The sequence below is a fragment of the Lutzomyia longipalpis genome, chromosome 2, assembly GCF_024334085.1.
Source record: "Lutzomyia longipalpis isolate SR_M1_2022 chromosome 2, ASM2433408v1".
NCBI lineage: Eukaryota > Metazoa > Arthropoda > Insecta > Diptera > Psychodidae > Lutzomyia > Lutzomyia longipalpis.
The window spans coordinates 29,641,425-29,664,151 of record NC_074708.1 but is presented as its reverse complement, the minus strand read 5'-3'; the positions used below and the strand labels follow the sequence as shown (position 1 = coordinate 29,664,151).

The window sequence follows — 22,727 nt, the reverse complement described above, 5'->3', positions numbered from 1 at the left end:
AGTTGGCGGGTGGCTCAGGGGGGCCCAAAGTACGTTCAGTAAAAATTTGGTGGCGCAACTCGCCGGATTTTTTTAGGGAATTTGCACGACTTTTTCTGGCGCGGATTTTGAGAGTTTTGAACTGGGGACGCCAATCGACGCGGCGTCGCTTCCTGGTCACAAAAAACGTACTTTCGCTGGGAAATTCGGTGGAAAACGCGAGAAAACTGCGAAAAACTGAATGTGGGAGGGAGACAGTATCAGTGACGTGCACTGTCTCGTTTTCTCTTATACAAAATGTACCAAAAATAGTAGTGGTGGCTTTTGGAACTAAATTTTTACCGCGCCAATTTCAAAAAGTAGTCAAAAAAGCATGAATTTTATATGGGGGCGCTACGAAGGGGGGCTCTGGGGGGGAAATGAATGTCGTTGGTAAAAACCGCCTGGTATCAGTAGTCTCTGTACCAAATTTCATCACGATCGGACCAACGGTGTAGAAATCCTTTCTTTATTATATAGAAGAAGAAGAAGAAGATTGTATTGGAAGAAGTTTTCTGACATTTTTGCTGTTTGTTGAAAAGTCGCCCGTTTATTAATAATCTAGAGTGGCGAAAATGTCTCGTTCTGTGCGCGCCGAGACCAGGAGCCGGGCCAAAGATGACATTAAGCGTGTTATGCAGGCTGTGGATAAAGTTAGGCACTGGTAAAATACATTTATTTTTCAGAAAGACAATGGCGTGTCTTTTCCTTTTTTTACCATTTCATCTTTTTTTGGGGGTAGGGAGAAAAAATGGGTCACAATTGGTGAAACAACAATGAAGATCTTCAAATGGGTACCCATCTCCAGTAGTGAGCAGAAGAAGAAGATTACAAAGGGAGAAAATAAGGAGAATCTCAAGGCAATTGAGCACAGAGGCTTTGGGGAAGATTCAAACACTTGTGAGTTGGTTTCTTTCGACTTTCTTGCCTGTTCAAGCTGAATTCCTTAGAAAATTGCTAATTTATTGCTTTTTCACTACAATAAGGCTTCTCGATGGTCAGTGATTCTCAGGAGTTTGTGTCCAGCATGCCATTCTCTGAGGACTCCAATTCTCAGGGTAGTGAGGAGAATCCTCCGCCGACGCACAAACGCCTAAAGGCTGAATGACGATCATAGATACTTTAATGTGCTGGACAGGTGGGCTCGTAAGTGCATTCCCCACAGAGCCCCCACTTGAGACCCCATAATAAGTGATTTTATCCACCACACAATTCCTTTCTGCGTAACATTACCGATTAAGAAGGACAATTACTTTTCCAAACATTTCCACGGACCTGTCTACTGCTGTGGATGATTTAATCCAGTCATTGGTGGACACTTGCGTGGTTTGTGTGAGATTTTCAGAATATTTCTGTATTTTGCGTAAGAGTCTGGTGAGTGAGGAGATTTTAAATTGTAATATTGAATTATATTAAATATAATAATGTAATAAATTATACATAATAGACATCTTACCTCTTTAGCTTATTGTCCTGGAGAATCTCATTGGGACTTTCAGAACTTGCTGAATATTTCTGCAGCATGAGGAAGACTTTCTCAACCATTTGGTGAAGATCTAGGAGCCAACTGTAGATTTTAGGTGCAAGTTTAAGGCACTTAATGAGAGTTTCTCTCCTTTTGGATCGCAAAAGTTTGGCGTTGAACATCAAAAGACGCTCTTGGAGTCCTTCGTGGAAATTTGTAGCAGCACAGAGGGCATTTGTGAGAATTTTTGAGAGTATTCCAACAATTTCAATCTCTTCAGGAGGACGAAAGAATATTTTCAACTCCTCTGCGCTTAGACTGTTTTCTGGAACAGGTTGTTGCCCAAAGGAGAGTTCAAAATCCAAATCTTCCGGAACTTTGATGCATTTCATCTCCTTTAACTTCAATGGGATGTTGTTTAAGTCAATCAAAAGTCGCCCGTTGGGATGAAATTGACTTCGGTAGTCTCGCAAGAATGTGAAAAGATTATTCATTGGATGCTGTATTCCCTTTATCACGTGAATGTGGGATAAAACTCCAAGTCCCAGCGTAATTAGTTTATCCAGGATATCTCTATCATTGATTTCTTCCAAAGACAATTCTCCATGGCTAATTTTATCGCGTATCCTGGGTCCTTTGGGCGCCATGAAGAGGTCATGAATAAGATGTAGAGTTCCTGGGCAAAAAATTTCATGAATTTGATTAACTTTCTCATTTCCTGGAAGGAATTCCTCCATGAATGTATCCAGGATGATGTAATATGATCCAATTCGAGCCATAATATCCACATCATTGACTTCTCCATAGATTTTCCTGAGAATAAGCTCAAATTGCGGCAAGATGAGAATTATTCCAGAAGCGTAGTTTCCTCTGTGAAAGTTCTCTAGGATTTCTTCCCAGAAAACAATGTGTTGCATAGAAATGAGATCGGATACTCTCAAGAAATTTAGGATTTCCTCATTTTTGTAGCATTTCCAAGGTACTTCGAGAACAATATCTCGATTGGCCATTTCTATAGGATTGTACGGGATTTTCCTCGGGACTACTTGAAGATTTTTCTCAATAAGAATATTTCCCAGTGAGAAAATAAGCATAAGAAGAACACAGAGGTAGTAGGGTGGTATTTCTTGTGGTGCTGGAAATCCATGCCAAACGATATTTCGTAAATTTATCCCATTCGGTGTTCCCATGAGGATTTGCAGGAAGAAAAGTTTTTCCTTACCAAACACCTCATCCAATTCCTTCATTGTGAGAACATCTCGCAGTAAATGAGGTGGCATTTTTCCGGACACCGTGAAAAATACATTTCCCAGTGCAAACTCAATGACTGAAGAAAGGACAAGAGTTGCTTCGACTGTGGAAGTGCGTGAGGATGATCCTTCCACGAAATCATGAAGAATTCTTTCAATAAAATCACTCCGGCCTGTCCAAGAATACTGCTTTGGCGGGATGAGTGTGGGTGATTTTTGTGAAATTCTTTGGATTAGGGTTTGTTCAGCTTCTCTCCATACTTCTCTGTACAGAGGAATGATCCTTTTGCAGTTTTCGTAGGATAAATCTAAAATAGAAAACAGTTTTAGATAAAAAAAAAATTGTTTGATCAAAATCCTTTTCACCTGTTGGATCGCATAACTTCGCTATTTTTTGCCAATTAAACGTTAAATTTTCATTAATAAATTCTACATTTTCACTGTAAGGAGCGTTTGAGGAAGAATCATAAAATAACTGTTGAATTTCCTTAGAAATTAAGGAATTTTGATTGGATTTTTCATCAAAAACAAACATTATTTTTAAAACAAGAAACCTTTTAAAGTATTTGTTCTTTCGTACGAAACCATTCAACGTATGGAATGGCTGGAAATGTCGAGGAAATGTCATAATTTTTCGAAAAGTCAAATCATATCAGAAAACGGCGCTTATTCGAGGAGCTTGTTGGAAAAAAATTGTAAATTGTAAAAAAAACTTAAGAAAATTCCTTTTAATTGTGATTTCGAGTGAATGCAAAGAGAGAATGGACTTTATTGATTTAACAAATTCGAGTGAGGAGAATGCTGCAGCTCCCAAGAGCATGCCAGCACCACTTTTGCCCCCTGTGGAAAATTTCGAAGGTAACGGTTTCCTCGCTATTTGAAAAAAAAGTCCCTGAAATTCACAAAGGGGCCCCGTTTCTTATCTTTTCAGGTCGCATGAGTATCGGCGGAGACCCATTCGAGAAGATGCTAACAGAAGCAAAATTGCACAGTGATCCATTTGAGTGTCTGCGGCATACAACATCCGCAATATCCCTGACAACGAACTTGAGTGATTTGGAGATCTTCCTGCAGGAATCCGCAAACTCTGTGAGTCCCGGTAGCATCAATCACACCTTCATGTTTTGTGACATTTCCCCAATTACGAATACATCCGAGATTGAACCAGCTTCTGTGCTCAACAATGCCTTTGTGCATATGTCCTCAAAGCTACCGGGGATGTCATCGAAACCAACCATCAGGAAACGTACGGAATCTGCACCCGTGGCCACGGAAAAGGGGAGCGATGAGAGAAAAAGTCGGTCTGTGACTGTGGAAAAAATCAAGATGAAAAGCCCGGAACCATCTCTGTGGCACTCAATTGCTTCTGAGGTGCAGGAGGATCTCATGTCTCTCGCCCCACCACCACTGTTTGAAGAGAATGACGAAGATAGTCTGGAAAATCTAAAAATACCTATTCTGGAGCAAATAAATGCCGCAGAGGAACAACCACAAAACACCGAGGTGTCCTCGTCCCCAGAAAAACTCCCAACTTGCAACAGTGTCCTGGAGACCTCAGCTGTAGTCGAAGATCTCAGACGGCGCATGAAGGATGTCCTTAATATGAGAATCACATCGAATGATCTCGACATTACGGGAAAATCCGAGGAAAAATCTATGAATGACCGAGGAGGAATTCTACGTCAAGATACATTTAGCATCGATAAAGGGCAGAAGAAATTAGCAGAAGACACTGCGATGCCGGAAAAGAAAACTTCTGCCCCGGCTGATGAGTCTTTCATGGAGAAACTAATGGTAATGTGCGGTGAGCACAATGTCAGCATTGTCCAGGATGCCTCGCAGATGGAGAAGAAGAATCAATCAATGATTGTTGTGTATGTCAACAAGGAGGACTCCTCCAAGACTGAGGGTGGTCAATTGAAGCGTCGCAACTCCTTCTCCAGCGATATTCCACGTGCTACGCTCTCAGTTAAGGATGATTCTGGAAGCAGGAGGCGTCGATCCGTAACCACGGTAGCTACTCCAGGAGCTCGCGAGTGGAAGTACCCCGTGGGCCGTGTTCTCCCATCGCCTAACTTCCGTGGACAACCATTAAAGATTCGTGGGGGTGATGTAAAACCCCGAACAACAGTTGGACCCTTAAAGGCTCTTAGGCCAACACCGAAGATCAATGTGGATGAAAATGTGACACCACCGGAGCGTGGGGCAAAGAAGAGGCGCTCTCTCGTCACCACGAGCACCCCAAAGGTGGGCTTTCGCAAGCCTGTGGATTCATCGACGCCCCAATTGAAGCTGCCTCCTGATCAGTTGGCTCCTGCTAAACTACTCCACCGGAGGCAGTCGACCGGGCCGAAAAAATGTCTGACTGAAAGCAACAATCTCCATCCTCGCTACACACCGTCCAAGTGAGAAGCAGCATTCCACATCACTCAAAATTCTTGCCTTGCATCTGTCCTGATTTTTGTGATTGATATTTTACATAATTAATAAATTTTCAAATGTGTTTCGTCAATTTAATGCTGATTTTATGCTTTGAAATTGAAGTAAAAAAATATTTAATTTAGCGCTCGACTTATAATCCAGCAAATGTTAATCTGCTCTTGATGTGAGAACGCGTAAATCGGCGGTTACTGTGACGGCTGCTATCCCCTGGCAACCGCGGCCGCATCTTATTTGGGATCTTATTTCGCAGGTACGCAGATATGTAGCCATTCAGAAGGTGTTATATCAAAATAAGAAAAAATAGTCGAAGGAACTACAATAGATTCAAAAAGATTATTTGACATTTCTAACGATTGACGTTAATTTCTAACCTTTGATGTCATTTAAAATTTGACGTTCCTTTTGACATTTTTTACTAACATAATAAATGTCAAACGTTAGAAAATTTATATCAAACGGGGAGGGGGGGGGGGCAAAAAAGCTTTAGCCTAGTTGCCCATTATCTCCAAAAAAATTAAAACATGGTGATATTTTTCTTCATATTAATTATTGATAATTATATATTTCAATAATAATAATATCAATCAATCAATACATGTTTACAAAAAATAAATTTAATTATTCGTAAATATTCTTTATGATAAAAATGTTTCATTTTTTCTTCATTTTATAAGTTCCATTTTTTCTTCCTATTTGATTTCCCCTATTTCTTGCTTCTCTTCGTAATTTACCTCTTTTAAACGAAAGAATTTTCTATTATTTTTTTTTAAATATAATTTCATTTCTCATTTTGCAAAATAAACTTTTTTTTATGCTCTGTGAGAAAAAAGTCTCCGTTTTTTATTGTTGCTTCATTTTGTAATAATCTAATTTTTTTTCTATTTTCAAGCAAATTGGCATTTTATTGTATGTTTCATTAAATAAAATTAAAGAAATTCTTGAGAATTTTATCACTGAGAAGTTTTTATTTAACTGGGAAAGAAACAAAAAAGATCAATTTTGGGAAGATTTAATTGCTTTTCATGAAAATGTGCCAATTCTTAAATAAAATACTTTTTTTTTTAAAAATATATAATACACTAGTCAACCCGAGCCCCCAATCACGTGTGAGCAAACTCCATTTTAAGCTATTAAAAGGGGGCGTATATTAGTAGGGGGGATGAATAATACGGTACCCCGAAAAATTTTTAAAATAAAAAATCCCGTTATCTGACCCTTCAGCAGGTAGAAAGTGGGAAAAAATCAATTTTTCTGTGGGGGCGCTATAAAGGGAGGTCGGGGCGAAATCCCATATAGCGCTTGCAACTCGTATTGACCCCCTCTACCCCCATACCAAATTTCATCAAGATCGGCCCAGCTGTTTAGGAGGAGTTCATGTGCCACAGACAGACAAACATTTCAGCTTTATATATTAAGATAAATAGCAAGAGTAGTTCATTTTTTTTCGTCTCATCATTCTACAATATGTAAAAATTAAAAAAAAATCAAATAAAAGAGATACATTCAGTATACATTATACTATCGTTTACATACAGTCATCAATAAATAAAACTCTTCAAGATATCTTTTCTTTTTTCATCAATTTTTGTCATTTCTTTTTCCAATTTTCTTTTCGATAATCTATTCTTTTCTTTTTAGCTCAAAGAAACGTCAATGTTTTTTTTTCTTTCTTCCTTTTAAAATGTAAATTCTGTTCGTCCGTTTCACTTTCTATTCCCTTTTATCAACTAGTAGTATAGATACTTTATTTTTTAAACTAAATATGATCCTAATGTTCTCTTTTTATTCTTTTTTTTAATTTATTAGTTGTGTTCTTGTCATTTCTTTTATTTCTAGAGCTTTTCTTACTCTTTTTTTTTAATTTTCAAATTTCATTTTTTATATATTTTTTTTACATACTTTTCTAAATGTTATTTCTTTTTTATTAGTCAAATTGATTAAAATTATAATGCATTATTTAATTGTAGATTGAATCTTATTTCGTAACGAATTAATAATTTCTAAAATTTGCTACAGGCAGCAAATTTTTTTCTTCTGCTAATACACACATTAAAATGTATATTATTAAATATATAATTATATTTGTTTTCTTAAATCAATTTTTTCATCTTTTTTTTTTCTTTAAGAGCTGCATTTCTTTTTCTAACATTTTCTGTCACTTTTTTTAAATCTTCTTTTTCCTAATTCATTACACTGCACTGTAAAATGCTAATTCTTCATTTTATTCTAAAGTAAATTGTCAAATAAATGTTTTTTTCTTTTTCCTTCTTCTTTCTATTTTTTAGGTTAATAAATTAGAGATTTTTTAATAAAACCATTCAGGCTTTTTTTATCTGGTTTTCACACCATTGTCTATAATAGGATTCTTCACGGTAAAAATTGTGAAGAAGATACATAATGTACCGTGTAAGTCGATTTAGTAATGCTATTTGTATTAAAAAAACTTAATAAAATAAAGGATTATACGATGGATAAACTATTTCGCATTTATTGTTTTTAAATCCGTCTTGAGTTTTAAAATCTTTTTTTTTCTCGAGTTATGGCAAAGTTTTTTTTTATTCTTCATCTAAATCTCTATTTTACATAAAACTATTTTTTTGTTTTAATATTCAGATAATTTCTAACTTTTCAGACTGAATGAATGCAGATTTTTCTTTTTTAGTATCGTTATACTAATAAATATATTTATTTTTCGCAGTCACTTGGTTGTGCAATAGTTTCATCTTATCATGCTTTTCTTTTTTTATGTTAAAAAAAATAGTAGGTACTTCTAAAGTATTCTAATACAAAAAAATAGGAAGGAACTAAGGCTACAAAAAACCATAAAAAGCACAAATTAAAAAATAAAAATCACAATTATTCGTTTCTCAAACACAATTCGTATAAAAAATAGTAAAATCTCAATTCTATTCTCATTATGTTTAGTTGTGGGATTAAATTAAACAAAAAAAATACATAGGAAAATGTTAGTTGAATTGCTAAACATTAGAAAACATACTGTCTTGATCTTATTTAGGCTTTTCATTTCAATCTTTTCAATTGTCTCATTAATTCTGCCATTAAATCCTGTTGAATAATACTTTTAAGGTGATTCTCCTTTGATAGTTTTTCTAACAAACCACACCACATTTTCCACCAACAATTTATTTTAAATTGAAGAAAAAAATTAAATTTTCTTACAAAATTTTCATTTCTTTTTAAAGATTTTTATTTTCTCTAACTTTCTTGTGCATTTAATCCTCTTAACTGTTATTTTTTTGCCAGAAAAATGAAAATAAGTCTGAAAAATATCCTCGATTTTGAAAATAAAAAACAGAGGTTATGTCAAATAAATGCCGCCATCTTGAAATCATCAAAAATATCATTGTTGGCAACATTAGGTATCGTGTGCAAAATTGTAGTGTGGAATGTTGATTGAACTAAATTGTTAGTAGGAAAGCAGTTCACTTACAGTTGCTGGATAAATTGAGGATTCCCGAATCATCTGCGTCCGAGAGTCCTTGTTCATCCATCTTTTGCATTTTTGTCGGTGGCGGCGCCACGAGATCGGCAATTGATGAGAACTCCATGCGCTTCTTCACTGGTGCAGTACCGTATGAATTTGATGGGTTGTACAGCTTCTTAGCAGATAGATCCGTAGCCATGAGCGGTGAGGATGTTGGGGTCCTCATGGGTGCCCCAGTGGATGATGGTACAGCAGATATTGCCAAATCCACGGCACTGAAGTTGTACTTGGTGGGATTGGGGGACATATGAGGGCTATTGCCGCGGCTAGAGGATGATGATGCCGATGATTTTGACGGGGTAGCCGTGAGGAGTCTCTCAGGAATGGGTGACATTGATGGTGGAATGCTAAGAATATCTGGTGTTCGTGAGGTGGCCGTTGAGGATGTTGATGACGACGTTGAGGTGCTCTTGGGGGGTTTCATCATCATGGCACTGAGAGCTTCCTGCTGCATTTTCAGCAGTGCCGCCGAGGGGCTCATGTACATGTTATTGGCAGCCAAGGTGCTCTTTGACAGTGGATCCGGAAGTCCTGGGTACTTCATGTGTTGATACAGAGCCGCCAGTTCCTGTTCTTGCTGTCTTTGCTCCTGTTGCCGCTGTTCCTGCTGTCGCTGTTCCTGCTGCCGTTGCTCCTGCTTTTGACGCCTTGACGACGTTGCCGTGGATGTCGTAGCTGTGGCTGAGATATTCGGATACAGAGACATTGCATCTGATTTTCCAGCACCCAGCGGTGTAGAGAAGTAACTTGATAAATTAGACATATTTGTCATCTTTCCACTACCATTGCTCGCTGGAAATAGCAGTGAATTGATATCATTCATCTTTCCCGCCTGTAGGAGAGTACCCAGCATGTCATTCGTTGGCATAGAGTTACTTGAGCCTCCTCCCTTCTTGCCGGATGATCCTGCACCCAAAACTGGCGCGAAAAGAGCCGAAAAATCCGCCATTGAGGGCAGATGGGGTAAATTCGTGAGATTATTTGCTGTACTTGTCGATGGCAACGATACTGGTGTGATGGTCGTCAAATCCGGAAGTTTACTCCCGTAAAAACTTGACAAATCCGCTGCAGCCTTCCTACTAGCTGCTGAGCTACTTGCCATTGAGGTCACGGGAGGCGCAACAGTTTGTTGCAGAAATTGCGTAAAGTCTGACTGCTTCGTAGCTCCTGTAGCTCCGAAGAAGCTACTTAGATCGGGAATTTTGCTCGTTGCCTGAAGGAGGGAGCTCAGATCAGCCATTGATGGCATTGCGGAAGCTGTTGATTGTGCCTTTGAGCGAGACTTTTTCCCTGATGACGTTGTAGGTGGCGTGGGGGCTGGATTAAAACCTAAAGCTCCGGATTGTTGGAGGAGCAGCGAAGCGTATTCCGTAGACTTCATAAAGTCCGCCAATTGCCGATTGGCCTCAGCTGCTCTTAGAGACTCATACCCAGCTGCTAATCTCTGCTGTTGTTGCTGTTGACTCTTACTCGTTGCCGGAATAGCCTGAGAATCGAGATATTTACTTGTTCTGGCTGATTGATTCGATCGTGATGATTTGCTATTGCTCCTGGAAGATGTGGATGCAGCAGAGTTCGCCTTGGGCTCTTGCCTCGGTGGTGTCATGCCCAACATAGGATTGTACTGTGACTGCATCATGTAGCTGCTGAGATCATTCTTATTGAATTGCTGCATGAGGTCCTTGAGATTGCTATTGGAGCGGGAACTTCCGGAACCCTTGCCATTCCCCATGGCAGCTGCGGCGGCTGCTGCTGCAGCCATGGAGTAGTAGTCATTGGCCATCTTGGCCGGTGTCTGCTGGAAGAGAGCTGCGTAGTCATTGGTTAGTAAACCAGGAGGTAAAGTCTTGGCCAATTGTGCTAGACTCGCTGCAAAGAGTTCATTCATATTGGCAGCAGCTGCAGCAGGACCTCCACTGTCGTATTTGAGAGAGCTCGTTCCGGCTGGAGGATTGTTGTCGTGCCTCAAGGAAGTTGAAGAGGATACTGGAGTTGATACGGGTGGTACGTGTTGGTTGTTTGGCGTCCGACAAGGGCTATTCCGGAGAACATCGTTCACATTAAACTTGGCAGGACTCTGTGCTGGGGAATTGCGTGTCCTGGAGGATGAAGCATCAGATTTAGCTGGCGAGGGACTTGCTCGTATTGGTATTTCAAACTTTGCCGGACTCGCTGAGCTCGATGGGATTGTAATGGGACTATCGCGTGGGGAGGAGTTGGTATTTGTGGCCGAACTTGCATTGCTGGACATATTACTATTCCCGGCAACATGAGGAATAACCAAGGCTGTAGCCAATGTTGAAGGGTTCATATTTAGTCCACTTGGTAGATTGAGTTGTTCCTGCAGACTCGATATTTGCGACAAAAGTGGCGTTTGCTTATCATCCCTGTCAGCTTTTGTGTCCAACTTGGGATCCATCTCAGTCTTATCTGTGGCATTGAGGCCACCTTGTTTATTCTCCTCCTTCTCTCCATCTCCCTTCATTTCACTCTCCTCATGTGAATTCTTCTCCATACCCTCATCCTTTGACTTTAGTTCAGCCTCTCGCCTTAGCTGCTCATTCCGCAGCATCTCCTGGTGCTTCTCAAGCATCTGATCAATCACCGTTTTCGGCACAACAAATTCCTTCTCCTCCTCTAGGCCCACCTTCACTCGCACCCAATTCCAAAACTCCCGATTATCCTGCTTTCTCGCAAACTTCGGATACAGTGTCACCTTCATCTTCTCAATGTACGTCACTTCATCGCGATAGATATCACTAAATCGTATTAATTCATTGTCAAACTGTCCATAGTACTCAATGCATTGTAGCATTTCATTCTTCATGTCTTCTGTCATCTCCTCATCTTGTGTCACGGAATACGACATTTGCATTGGGCGTCCGTACTCTGAGGTCTTATTCTCTGGCGGCGGGATGACCCAATACATCACGATTGCAGACTCCATTGTTGGATTATCTTCGTTGTAGGGAGCTATGCGATAAAAGTATTAAATTTAACTTTTCACACTAAAGAGCTAGAAAATTTTCATGTACTCACAGCAAATAATTCCAATTATCGGGGCATAGGATGCTTCAGTGGGACCCCTCATGCGAATTTCATAATCCATTTGGGCATCACAGTCACGGAGACTGGGATAGGGGCCGCATTTTGGATGTGAATGATACCACCCAACGAGACTCACATTCTTCTCCAACATTGCCTTCTGTATGCTAATCTCCACATCTCCGGACTTTTCTCGATCATGCCGAGAATTTCGGCAAGGGAAGGTGTGCGTAATGGAGAGACGCTGTGCCTGGGGATCCCATGTACCGCCGAGGTAGCCGCAAACCTCACGGTTGGTTAGGTGACAGTGGAAGTCCAGCAGGAGTACGGCAGACGTAGACACGGACACAAGGAAGGGCTGTGGGCGTCCGAGTATGGAGAATGGAACAACTTCCACGAGGGTATTGCCATCGCTAAAAAAAATTGAAAATTATTGATTTGGCTAAAGATGTTAAAAAAAAAAGAACGGATGATGGGTTTTCCCATACAGAAACATATAAACTCCTTTAATAAATTAAGGAACTTACTGTACGATATTTCGATCACTTATTGTATTAAATGTGACTGGGATTCTTTTTATTGGCTCTGGAACTTCTTCCTTTTTCTCCGGTTCTGGGTCAGGATCTGAAAAATAAATAACCGTTAAATCAAAAAGGAATTTAATTATTTAGAAAATTCAAATTCCTTTTTCGCATGGAAATTTTACAATAAAACTTGAGGTATGATTTTTTTTCTTGCAAAGTCATTTCACAAGTTAAATAGTTTGTACATACGTAGAGGGAGTGACTCTTTCTTTCTTTCTCGTTCTCAACATATATCATTTATTTCTGGTGACAAAAGAACGGTGAAATAATTTATGGAGAGAAGATATTTTCCATTTGAGGCACAAAAAGGTCATCATGCTCTGTGCATATGAGGAGAAGCAAAAAGCGATTCATTTTGCTCATATGCCGTATTTATATTTGCTGTAGAACTTTTGTCAGAGAGACAACGCATCCAATTTTCAATATGCAATCAATTGACGCTGGGTATGAATTTAGAGACTTTGACCTAAATATAATTGTTCAATATGTTCATTTTCCGCAACATTAATATGTATTGCAATTTCAATATCAAATTAGCATTGTGGCCAAAATACCATATATTCCCCATATTCAATATTTTCCCCCAGTACTGTGCTGACTCTCAAGCTATACAGACGTGCGAGATTACACAGAGCGATTTTTTTTCCAAGTGACTCTTTTGATCACATTTTTTTTTCTTTATTAAAAGTTCAAATTAAATTCATTTCATTAGATAAGTTAACTCTTTAGTGGTAGTTCATTTGATAGTGAGAAGATGAGTGAGACATCGGGGGGCCCCGGCCCTCCACCAGACTTTAATATCTACAACGTGCTACATCGTGGCGAAATGCCGACTCTCCAAGAATCGCAGAAAAAGGGATATAAAGCTCTAAAACATTCATTTTTCACCCATCCGTCTGATACGGAGAAATATTTCGTCCTTGGCGGGGACACGATCAGGGAATTGGACGTCTTCGACATCCAAAATGAGCTCGAAAAGATCTCTAAAAATGATTTCAAGGTCTCTATAAGGCTCTCAAGCGGAGATGTTCTCTTGCAAACTCGTGACGCACAACAATTGAATGCTCTCAAAAATTTGTCTACAATCGGGTCTGATAATAAACCAGTCAGTGTTTCCGAGAATGGGGTTCTAAACCAATCCCATGCAATAATACGATGCAAAGAAATAATGAAACTCGAGATAAAGAGAATAATTGAGGGATTATCAGCACAAAAGGTTGTGAATGTTCAAAGGTTGAAGAGAAAAGTTGGCAATTCCTGGGTGGACACGGCTACGCACGTGCTCACTTTTGACTCTCCCACAATTCCCGCCGAAATGAAAGTAGGATTTCTCACAGTGAAAACAGAAATTTATATTCCATCTCCCTTCCGCTGTGCAGTGTGTCAGAAGCTTGGTCACACTAAAAAGCGCTGCAATTCGAAACAAAACAAACCTACTTGCGGCTTTTGTGCCGAAGAATACCACATGTACGGCCCTTGTCTTCCTCCGAAATGTGTGAACTGCCGCGGTGAACACCCAAGTTCCTACAAATTGTGCCCCAAATTCATTGAAGAAAGGGAGATAAATGCAATCAGGGTGACGATGAGAATCCCGTATAATCTCGCCAGAGAAGAACTACAGAGGAGGAAAGGAACTTTTCCTTCTTCTTCCCCAATCAATGCTCCTAAGCCAACCCATAATTCCCTTTCTTCGGGGAGATCTGCCGAAAAATCTACCTTTTCCCAAATAGTCATCCGTTCACAGCAACCATCAACTTCATCAAGCAATACCCTGACAAGTACAAACCCAAACTCCAAAATGATCTCTAAATCTAAGGAGAAGTTAAATGTTAATTCGGTATCGAAGCCTCAACGTCAAAAGAAAATCACACCCAAAGCTTTCAAGAAAATCATGGCAGAAGAACTTTCAAGTTCACAAATCAGCTCATACTCACAATCTCCTTCTCAAAACTCAAACAATCAAAACTCCCTTTCAAACGCCAACATTACACCATCTACTGAACCAAACCACCATCAAATTAGCCAAAACTACAATTCATTCAAGAATGACAACAACTCACACAACCCACAAGATCAAGCCACTGGCTTTACCGGCTTTGCCGAAACAGAACTTAATCTCACTCCCCCCTCCCAAATCACTTTTCCCCTTTCCCATCCCTCCCCCATTCCTTCCTCTTCCCTTTCCCTTCCCCACACCTCAGACCCCCCTGACCCCCAATACTGTCCCTCCCCACCGGACTCCGAACTCGACGACGACATGGACTATTCATCCCCCTCACCTGAAAATAAATCTCCTGGCGACGATTCACCGTCTCACAGTGATTCGTCTATGTAAAACACTTTATGGCCAATAATTCAAGAAATATTGCACACAATTCTCAATCGAATTCCGTCTCAAATAGTCAACATCCTACTCCAGTCCCGATCTGCTCTTTTTTGCAATGGAACTGTCGAGGTTTTTGGCCTCGGAAATCAGAACTCGATTTAATTTCAAAATCAAAATCCCCGACTGCAATTGCTCTTCAAGAAACACATTTAAAAATTAACCCGAAAGATCCTCATTATCCACATTTAAATGGTTACACAGCCTATCATTCTAACACCTCCAGTAATCCTAAGATGAGTGGAGGAGTTTCTATATTCATACAAAATGGTTGGAATTCTCACAGGATCCCCCTTAAAACCAAAATTGAAGCTATCGCTGTTCGTATATCATGGCATATCCCAATTTCATTAGTTTCAATTTACATTAGCCCAAGTACTTTTATTCCTAAAGAAAAACTTTTACACCTATTTAACCAAATTCCTCCCCCCTACTTGATCATGGGGGACTTTAACGCTAGCCACTCTCTTTGGGGCAGTAATAAAGTTGACTACCGTGGACATATGTTAGAAGACATAATAACTAGTAACAATTTGGTCTTACTTAATGACGGATCGGCTACAAACTTATCAGTTGCTCACGGAACATTTAATGCTGTCGATGTAACCCTATGCGATCCTTCCTTGGCCTCCAGGCTTATTTGGGAAGTATCTCAGGACCTACATGCTAGTGACCATTTCCCGATATTTATAACAGATATAGACTCTCCTCCTAATAAAATAACAAAAAATCAAAAATGGGTTGAAAGTTCTGCAGATTGGGACAAATTCCAAACAATTCTTCAAACCAATGATCTCTGTGAAACCAATTCAGTCTTAAGTGATTATAACTCGTTTATTCAAAACGTTAATGATGCGGCAAATGAGTCGATTCCTAAAACAAATCCTAACTCCATCAAAAAATCTGTCCCCTGGTGGAATGCAGAAATAAAAAACCTAAGAAAAAGCAGAATAAAGGCCCTGAGATGCTTCCGTAGGCATCCTTCTACTGAAAATAAAAATAATTACTTCTCTCAAGTAGAACTGTTAAAAAATAAAATCCAGGAAGCTAAAACTGAGTCTTGGCGATCTTATGTTTCTACTATTAGTATACACACTACCTCCAAAGAAATGTGGAACAAAATTAGAGCGATGCGAGGATCTCATAGTCCTCCAATCCGCCAAGTAGATTGCAGTTTCGGAAAATCATCGGATCCAGAGGTTATACCTAACTTGCTTTGTAAGAAATTTTCCAGCGTTTCATCTAATGAGTCTCTCAGTGATAAAGAGCTAGCCCAAAAAACAAAAATAATAAATTCAATAGAGGAAATTGTACCTTTATATCCACCATGTCTTGAACTCAATTTAGACTATTCACTTGATGAGCTGAAACGCGCAATAAACCATAGCAAAGGAAAGTCTTGTGGTCCAAACCAGGTCACTTACGGAATGCTAAAAAACATCCCAGATCGTAAATTAAGCTTTCTATTAAACCTATTTAATCGTATGTGGAAAGAAGGATGCTACCCACTGGAATGGCATTCTGCTTTCGTTATTCCTATTCCAAAACAAAGTAGTAAAGGAACCATTGACTATCGCCCAATTGCTTTAAGTGACTGCGATATGAAAGTTTTTGAGCGCATGCTCAACTTTCGCCTCATTTGGTATTTAGAACAACATAATCTATTAAACAAAAATCAATTGGGTTTCCGGCAAAACCGATCTACAAGTAACTCTATTGCTAAGTTAACAGGAGATATTTTTGAATCAATTGATAAACGTTCACATGTCACTGCAGTATTTTTCGATCTTGAGAAAGCGTATGATCGCGTATGGGATGGAGTTATCATCCGACAGCTCATCAAGTGGGGAATTCAGGGGCATCTCCTTGAATTTATTAAATTCTATCTTCAAGCTAGAAAAATAAAAGTTAGAGCAAATGGTATAACATCAAATGAATTTGAGGTATCCAACGGCGTTCCCCAAGGAGGAGTGCTATCGGTCACACTCTTTTTAGTTGCCATAAACAGCGTATTCGAACTATTTCCACAAGATGATCCTACTAAAATTCTGGTCTACGCAGACGATATAGTCATTTACAATTCCACATTAGACAATTTTACACGCCTCATTGAAATTCAAAAATGTCTTTACAAAATGAGTACTTGGGCCAACGAAAACGGTTTTAAATTTTCCACCAGCAAAACCATGACGATGCATTTCTGCAAGAAACATAAATGTCCTCAGCTAACTCTTACCCTAAATGGAGATGTTCTTAAATCAACTGACAAATACAAGTTCCTAGGAATTACTCTTGATAAAAAATTATCGTTCAAAGATTATATTCAGGAATTGAAAACAAATTGTTCTAAAAGACTAAATGTCCTTAAATGTCTTTCTGGAGTCACATGGGGCTCTCAAAGAGATGCCTTATTAACAGTCCATGAAGCCACGGTTCTTTCAAAGATGTTCTATGGATGTGAAATTTATTCATCGGCTGCTGCTAAAACATACCTCAACTCACTCAACAGTGTCTACAATGCAGGGTATAGGCTCAGCATAGGAGCGTTTGTAACATCACCTACAAATAGCATCTTATGTGAAGCTGGAGTTCCCCCTTTAAGACAACGTTTTGAGTTTATCTGCACAAAAAATGCAATAAGAACTTTGTGTTCTCCTGAAATCCCAGGTCATAATGATCTGATCAATTTCGATGAAAAAAATAGCAATAGAAGCTTTTTCGCAGTAGGAGGTAATCTTTGCAAGCGGGTCTTTGAGGATTTCAACACCTTTGAACATAATTTTATAGAAAGCAATCCACCATGGCTATTGGATAATAAATCCATTAATCTCTCTTTCGTTTCAACCCCATACAAGGACATGGTTCCTGATGAAATTAACACATATTTTGATAGAATCTGTAAGGACATTTCTCATGACCCTATCGTTTTGTACAGCGATGGATCAGCATCTGGTCCAAATAGAGGTTTTGCAGTCACTACCTCTGATGATCTAGTTCTTAGTTCCAAATGTCACAGTAAAACCTCAGTCTATCTATTGGAAGCCAAAGCTATACTTGCAGCACTCTCAATAATTAAAGAAACCTTTCATTCATCTATAAATATTTTTCCTCATCATATAATCGCCTCAGATTCCTTGAGCGTGATTTTGGCAGTCCAAAATATAGGAAACAGGTCAACTACAGTAAGGAAAATTAGAAATCTTCTAATAGAACTCAATGGCTATGTTACTCTCCTGTGGGTACCTGGTCATAAGGGCGTCTTAGGGAATGAAAGAGCAGACTTGGAATCCAAGGCCGCTTCACTCCTCCCCTCAATTACTGACAACATTATCTCAAAAGAAACTGCATTGTCAATCTGTAAAGAGTTATTGTCATAAATTAGACAAAGTTCGTAAACAAATTTTTGGATCAAAAAATACCACAAAAAATATTATTAAAGCACTGAATTACTCAAATGTGGAATCTATGAAAATTATAAAATTCTTGGAATCTCTTGAACTAATTGATGAAATCTAATTTTTTTTTTTTGTATATATTTTCATTTTTCTATGTATATAACTCTCTCTGTTAAAAAACTCAACCAGTGAACTGACCAAGAATTATACGGTGTGAAATGAAAAAAAGCACCTAATGAAATAAAATTAAATAAATAAATAATATTTTCCCCTAATTACCCTACGCTCTTGTAAATCATTCATTTATATTGGAGAATATTTTTTAAATGTGAAATTTTGAATTATTTATTGAACAGAATCAATTTATCAATTACACCACTGACTAATGGTTACCTCCAATTCCCCACTCTCACATTCCCTTCGTTCTCCTTCCCCCGAAAAAAAAGCTCTCTCTACTAAATCACATTCATTCAATTAAATATTTCCCCACGTGCATATACATACATACGTGTACCCACCCCCAGACACGGCATCTAGTCTGTGAGAAATAGTCTGTGAGAAATTATTCCCTAAACTACACACCTAAAATATTCACGAACAAGACCACAGAATGGGGCTGGAATATCCACTTAAAAATCCACCAAAGCGATGTGGAAATGAAATTGACAAAGTGAATTCGCTCAAATTATTCGCATGAATGATTGCATTCTTCTCGCACGTTTTCTTCAGCACACATCGCAACTCATCTCCACCACCACGTATTCACCTTTCATGCTCGAGAATTTTTATGAAGACATTCATAATTACATAAATAAACACACCCAAGATGAAATTCTCGCTTTTCATTGGTATCTGTCAATCCTAAAAATCATTTTATTGCTCTCTTTTCATTTCTTTGAAATGTTTCGAAACGTTTTTGAAAATTAGTTTGTATTACTTTTGAGATAAAAAATGAACAAAAAGAATGATAAAAAAAATATTTATCAATAAAAATATAAACTCCAGTGTAATGGTATTGGGCCGTTTTGATGAAATGTGATTCATTCTGATGCTTCTGATAGCGAAATTGAATGTTATATAAATTAATTGAAAAACGAAAATTTTGTTTTCGAAAAATCTTAATTTTAATAAATACAAAAAAATATTACAGAAGTTTTTTATTGGTTCTAATAGCATCGTTGGAAATCCTTCATAAATAAGATCTCATAAGATCTCAACTTCTGACATTCAAAAAAACCTTTTTTTGTTATTTAACTACGCCTCGTTTTCTCTTTCCTTCATTTTTTATTAAAATTTTTACAAATTGAGATTGAAATGATACGTGTTCTGCAATATGCTTCGGTCTCAGCCACGATAATTAAAATCGCGCCTTGTGAGCTATTAAACAAAAAAACATACAACTAGTGTCCTAATTTATTGAATCAATTGGTGGTAAAATTAGTTGGTCCATTGATTTAAAACCTCTCTTTGACAACTATTCTTAGTTCTTTATCTGCAAGAGCAATTCCGTGGTCAAATGAAATGGATGAACAGTTTTCGCTTTAATTGAAAATGTAGGATCTACACCACAAATCGAACCTTAGAAGTTAATTCTCCTGAATTGTCTATTTCTAATATATTTCATCCTTTCTTTTAGATTAATTGATTGGTAATTAAAGATTCGTTTTTCATCAAGTTTTTTTTTGTATCAATTCTATCGTCTATGTGGGGTTTCAATTAATTTTTCGTGCTTTGTAAAACACTTTAATTGCAGTAATTTCTTCCAATCCTTAAACTTTCTACTGATTCATATTTTTTTTGGTTTATAAAAATGCAAATTAATAGAAAGTAAGTAATAGAGGACTTACCTGGACACGGTGAAGTGCCTCTCTTTAATTGACATTTCCGCACCCAGGCAGCTTTGTAGGCGTCCAATTTCTTCCCTTTATACTTCACAGACGCCCATCCACATCCTGACTTTTTATCTGGATTTATAATCCTTTTGCAGTGGATGGCCCAGGCGCTAGGAGAACAGAACACCGTCTCCGTTTCCTGGGACTTTATTTTACCATCCGGCAGCAGGTCGCCCACAAACTTTTGACCCTGTTTTTGTGTGTAAATGCAAGAAAGGAGGTTATAGCTTATCCATTATTGAGAAAATGAAAAGAAGAAAAAAAACGGGAGACAAACTTACGAGATATTCAATGGTCATTGCGGACTTGCCAGGCTGCAGAATCTTTGCAGCGAGGAGCATCTGCAGGGTGACTGTGCGCCCCAGCACGGCTCCATTGCTGTTGCTAAATGGCACAAGTGAGCGCGTCTCTTCCTTCTGGAAAATGGAATAAAGAGCTTTAGCGTGCCACCGCGAGTCCCCGCGAATAAGAGGCGATTTTGCAAATAAAAATGCCCTCTAACCTCGTCCTCCTCGCCAATATCGCTGTCATTGTGTTTCTCAGCGTCTTTCTCGGACTCTTCATCGCATTTCGTGGACATTCCTCCCGTTTACTGGTGAACACAGGTCTCGACGATTGATTTTCAGCAATGTCCTATATTATTTCATTCATAAATCATTCGGATTGCGAGCGTACAAAAAAATGCCCCACACTATTGTTTTTGTTGTTGTAATGTGCCGGAAAAATTCACGGTCATTTTTCTGCCCACAACCACGGACTACCCACACGTATGATACACTAAACGATGCCCTGAGCCCCCAAGATGCGATTACACATACAATTTTATTATTTTTTGGCCTATTTATGGGCAAAAATTGCAATTTTTTGGACACTGACGGGGAACGCTTTTCTTATTTTGACATTTTTAGCTGGGAGACTGTCGAAGTAATATGTCACTGCTATTGTAATCAATGAATTTGCTTTAGAATTTGCAATGCTCAGTTCAGATCCTAATCTGTGTAATGTAATCTAAAATCTGGGATTTTAGATTATATTTATTTCTTTTTATATTGAAAAAATATGCTGAAAGCCCGTTAACATTATGCTGTAATGATTTTGATGAAAAAAATTTCACATTCCTACCATTAGAAAAGTATATCGTATTTAAATCTTTCGTTGGAAAAAATCATAAAAAATAATCTCAATTATTAATATACCAAACCAACTAATTATTATCTTTTTAATCGCATAATCTGGTGAAATAAAGGATAGTGGATTACTTTTGATTGCATAGTTCATCTAAGAATCACAATTACAATTTAGAAGAGTTTGCATTTATCTCAAACTTCGGGTTGCCGCTTTCAGAAATCTGCATATTTTCGGAAAATCATTTCGGAATTGTCATTTTTCTGGGGAGACATCAACAAAACCTCCAAGAAAATTTGTGTGAAGTCAATTTTAGGAAAAATTACGCTAAGAAAAGTGAAAAATGCTACCGGAAAACATAGATCAGCAAATAGCTGCCCTGGAGAGACAAGAATTGGAGGTTTGTTGATCTATTTGGGCAAATTAAGGCTGTTTACTAAACATTTTAGTGGATTTTGCAGGCTCCCAATGGTGTGGCTTCCCTCCAGTTGTACACAGAACTATTTGCTGCCTATTTGTACAAGAATGAGCTGTAAGTGAAAATGTTCTTAATATTTTGAAGGATTAAAAGACATTGAGGATGTTCCTCTTTATTTCAGGAGTCAAGCCAGATTCTTATGGAAGCGTATCCCGCAGAATATCAAATCTGGAAATGCAGAGCTTGAACGTATGTTTACAGTCCTCCAATGCCTGTGGTCCAATAAGAATGTTGAATTCTACAGAGCTATCACATTCGAGTGGTCTAAGCCCATTGCGAAGGTAATGGGTGAGCTCAAGGAGAAGGTTCAGGTGGAAACGATAAATCTCATTGGGAGGGCATATAGCTCAATCTTCGAGAATGTTTTTGCGGAGATGACAAATCACAGCCCGGATGCTGTCACTGAAACCTGCAAGAGTCTCAATTGGGAAATCATCGATGGTTCCTTTCCTCGCCTAATTATCCCCAAGAAACCAGCCATTGAGAAGATTGCTTACACCAGCTGCGAAGATCAATTGCAAAAACTCACTGATTTTGTTTCATTCTTGGAGAATTAACTGCAGGAGAAGTTTCCTCGAGAATACATTTAAGGCATTTAAACGAAAGTCAGTAAGATTTTTATTGTTTATTCACACCACCTCTTGACCCCTAAATTGAAGATTTATGTTATTCCATGAGGATGTGTGGTGCTTTTTCGAAAATGCAAAAGCACTGCGTAACTGTCTATACTTGGGAAATTTAATCAATCACATATTCGACGAGCTGCTCGAAATCCTGTGTATACATAATGTGTTAATTAATCTCATGCGGTTTAAGAGTAGCCCAGAAAGCAGGAGGAGAACTGCTGGTTGGAATAAATTAATTGGAGGGACACGAATAAAAATCCCCGCGGTATTGGGCATCATGTAAATTTTTTGCTCTTAACAGAGATATTCAAATTATAAATTGCTGGGATAATTAATTTCTGAACTTCTCTGTGCGGTCGGACTTCTATTTTCATTTATCTTCCCTTGATCTGTGCGACAGTCATGGTCTTTTTTTCAAGCTGCGTCTTTCGTGCCGCGAGATTTTGGCCTCGAAAGACGCAAAGTGGACACAAAAGAAGGCAAAAAGAAGGTAGAGAAGTAGAGACAATGAAGGGGTTG

General features: G+C 38.4%; 5 protein-coding genes across 6 annotated transcripts; 3 read left to right on the top strand and 2 right to left on the bottom strand.

Moving 5' to 3' along the window:
• The first annotated feature begins 507 nt into the window (after positions 1-507).
• On the top strand, positions 508-1,473 carry LOC129790017 (B-cell CLL/lymphoma 7 protein family member B). Its single transcript, XM_055827170.1, has 3 exons — positions 508-682; positions 761-918; positions 1,005-1,473. The coding sequence occupies exons 1-3, from the start codon at positions 594-596 to the stop codon at positions 1,124-1,126; spliced, it is 369 nt and encodes a 122-aa protein (XP_055683145.1). The 5' UTR covers positions 508-593; the 3' UTR covers positions 1,127-1,473.
• On the bottom strand, positions 924-3,361 carry LOC129790015 (endoplasmic reticulum membrane-associated RNA degradation protein-like). The gene is made up of 3 exons (XM_055827167.1): positions 3,100-3,361; positions 1,475-3,041; positions 924-1,389 (listed from the first exon to the last, which is right to left on the bottom strand). Exons 1-3 carry the CDS (start codon positions 3,359-3,361, stop codon positions 1,248-1,250), a joined length of 1,971 nt encoding a protein of 656 aa, XP_055683142.1. The 3' UTR covers positions 924-1,247.
• Positions 3,325-5,250, top strand: LOC129790016 (uncharacterized). Its single transcript, XM_055827168.1, has 2 exons — positions 3,325-3,591; positions 3,665-5,250. The coding sequence occupies exons 1-2, from the start codon at positions 3,495-3,497 to the stop codon at positions 5,140-5,142; spliced, it is 1,575 nt and encodes a 524-aa protein (XP_055683143.1). The 5' UTR covers positions 3,325-3,494; the 3' UTR covers positions 5,143-5,250.
• Positions 5,251-6,608: 1,358 nt separating this feature from the next.
• LOC129790014 (MPN domain-containing protein CG4751) lies at positions 6,609-20,900 on the bottom strand. Of its 2 annotated transcripts, XM_055827166.1 has the most exons (7): positions 20,482-20,900; positions 20,261-20,395; positions 19,935-20,169; positions 12,253-12,349; positions 11,720-12,138; positions 8,627-11,653; positions 6,609-8,241 (listed from the first exon to the last, which is right to left on the bottom strand). In XM_055827166.1, coding segments are annotated over exons 1-7 (3,993 nt in total). In that variant the 5' UTR covers positions 20,560-20,900; the 3' UTR covers positions 6,609-8,239. The 2 variants fall into 2 exon arrangements, with proteins under 2 accessions (XP_055683141.1, XP_055683140.1); XM_055827165.1 differs by having other exon boundaries at positions 7,309-11,653.
• A 456-nt stretch (positions 20,901-21,356) lies between these two features.
• Positions 21,357-22,187, top strand: LOC129790012 (COP9 signalosome complex subunit 8). Its single transcript, XM_055827164.1, has 3 exons — positions 21,357-21,504; positions 21,566-21,636; positions 21,704-22,187. The coding sequence occupies exons 1-3, from the start codon at positions 21,448-21,450 to the stop codon at positions 22,137-22,139; spliced, it is 564 nt and encodes a 187-aa protein (XP_055683139.1). The 5' UTR covers positions 21,357-21,447; the 3' UTR covers positions 22,140-22,187.
• Positions 22,188-22,727: the final 540 nt, after the last annotated feature.

What these genes read in the sequence shown, in the direction of transcription:
- LOC129790017 (XM_055827170.1), top strand. Translation starts at nt 594, where the DNA reads ATGTCTCGTTCTGTGCGCGCCGAGACCAGGAGCCGGGCCAAAGATGAC. An exon ending in GTGGATAAAGTTAGGCACTG is followed by an intron (nt 683 to 760) that starts GTAAAATACATT and finishes TTTTGGGGGTAG; the next exon opens with GGAGAAAAAATGGGTCACAA. An exon ending in TGGGGAAGATTCAAACACTT is followed by an intron (nt 919 to 1,004) that starts GTGAGTTGGTTT and finishes CACTACAATAAG; the next exon opens with GCTTCTCGATGGTCAGTGAT.
- LOC129790016 (XM_055827168.1), top strand. Translation starts at nt 3,495, where the DNA reads ATGGACTTTATTGATTTAACAAATTCGAGTGAGGAGAATGCTGCAGCT. An exon ending in CCCTGTGGAAAATTTCGAAG is followed by an intron (nt 3,592 to 3,664) that starts GTAACGGTTTCC and finishes TTATCTTTTCAG; the next exon opens with GTCGCATGAGTATCGGCGGA.
- LOC129790014 (XM_055827165.1), bottom strand. Translation starts at nt 20,559, where the DNA reads ATGTCCACGAAATGCGATGAAGAGTCCGAGAAAGACGCTGAGAAACAC. An exon ending in CAATGACCATTGAATATCTC is followed by an intron (nt 20,170 to 20,260) that starts GTAAGTTTGTCT and finishes ACACAAAAACAG; the next exon opens with GGTCAAAAGTTTGTGGGCGA. An exon ending in AGGCACTTCACCGTGTCCAG is followed by an intron (nt 12,350 to 19,934) that starts GTAAGTCCTCTA and finishes TTTATTTTTCAG; the next exon opens with ATCCTGACCCAGAACCGGAG.
- LOC129790015 (XM_055827167.1), bottom strand. Translation starts at nt 3,361, where the DNA reads ATGACATTTCCTCGACATTTCCAGCCATTCCATACGTTGAATGGTTTC. An exon ending in GAAGTTATGCGATCCAACAG is followed by an intron (nt 3,042 to 3,099) that starts GTGAAAAGGATT and finishes TTTCTATTTTAG; the next exon opens with ATTTATCCTACGAAAACTGC. An exon ending in CAGGACAATAAGCTAAAGAG is followed by an intron (nt 1,390 to 1,474) that starts GTAAGATGTCTA and finishes CTCACTCACCAG; the next exon opens with ACTCTTACGCAAAATACAGA.
- LOC129790012 (XM_055827164.1), top strand. Translation starts at nt 21,448, where the DNA reads ATGCTACCGGAAAACATAGATCAGCAAATAGCTGCCCTGGAGAGACAA. An exon ending in TGGAGAGACAAGAATTGGAG is followed by an intron (nt 21,505 to 21,565) that starts GTTTGTTGATCT and finishes TGGATTTTGCAG; the next exon opens with GCTCCCAATGGTGTGGCTTC. An exon ending in TATTTGTACAAGAATGAGCT is followed by an intron (nt 21,637 to 21,703) that starts GTAAGTGAAAAT and finishes TCTTTATTTCAG; the next exon opens with GAGTCAAGCCAGATTCTTAT.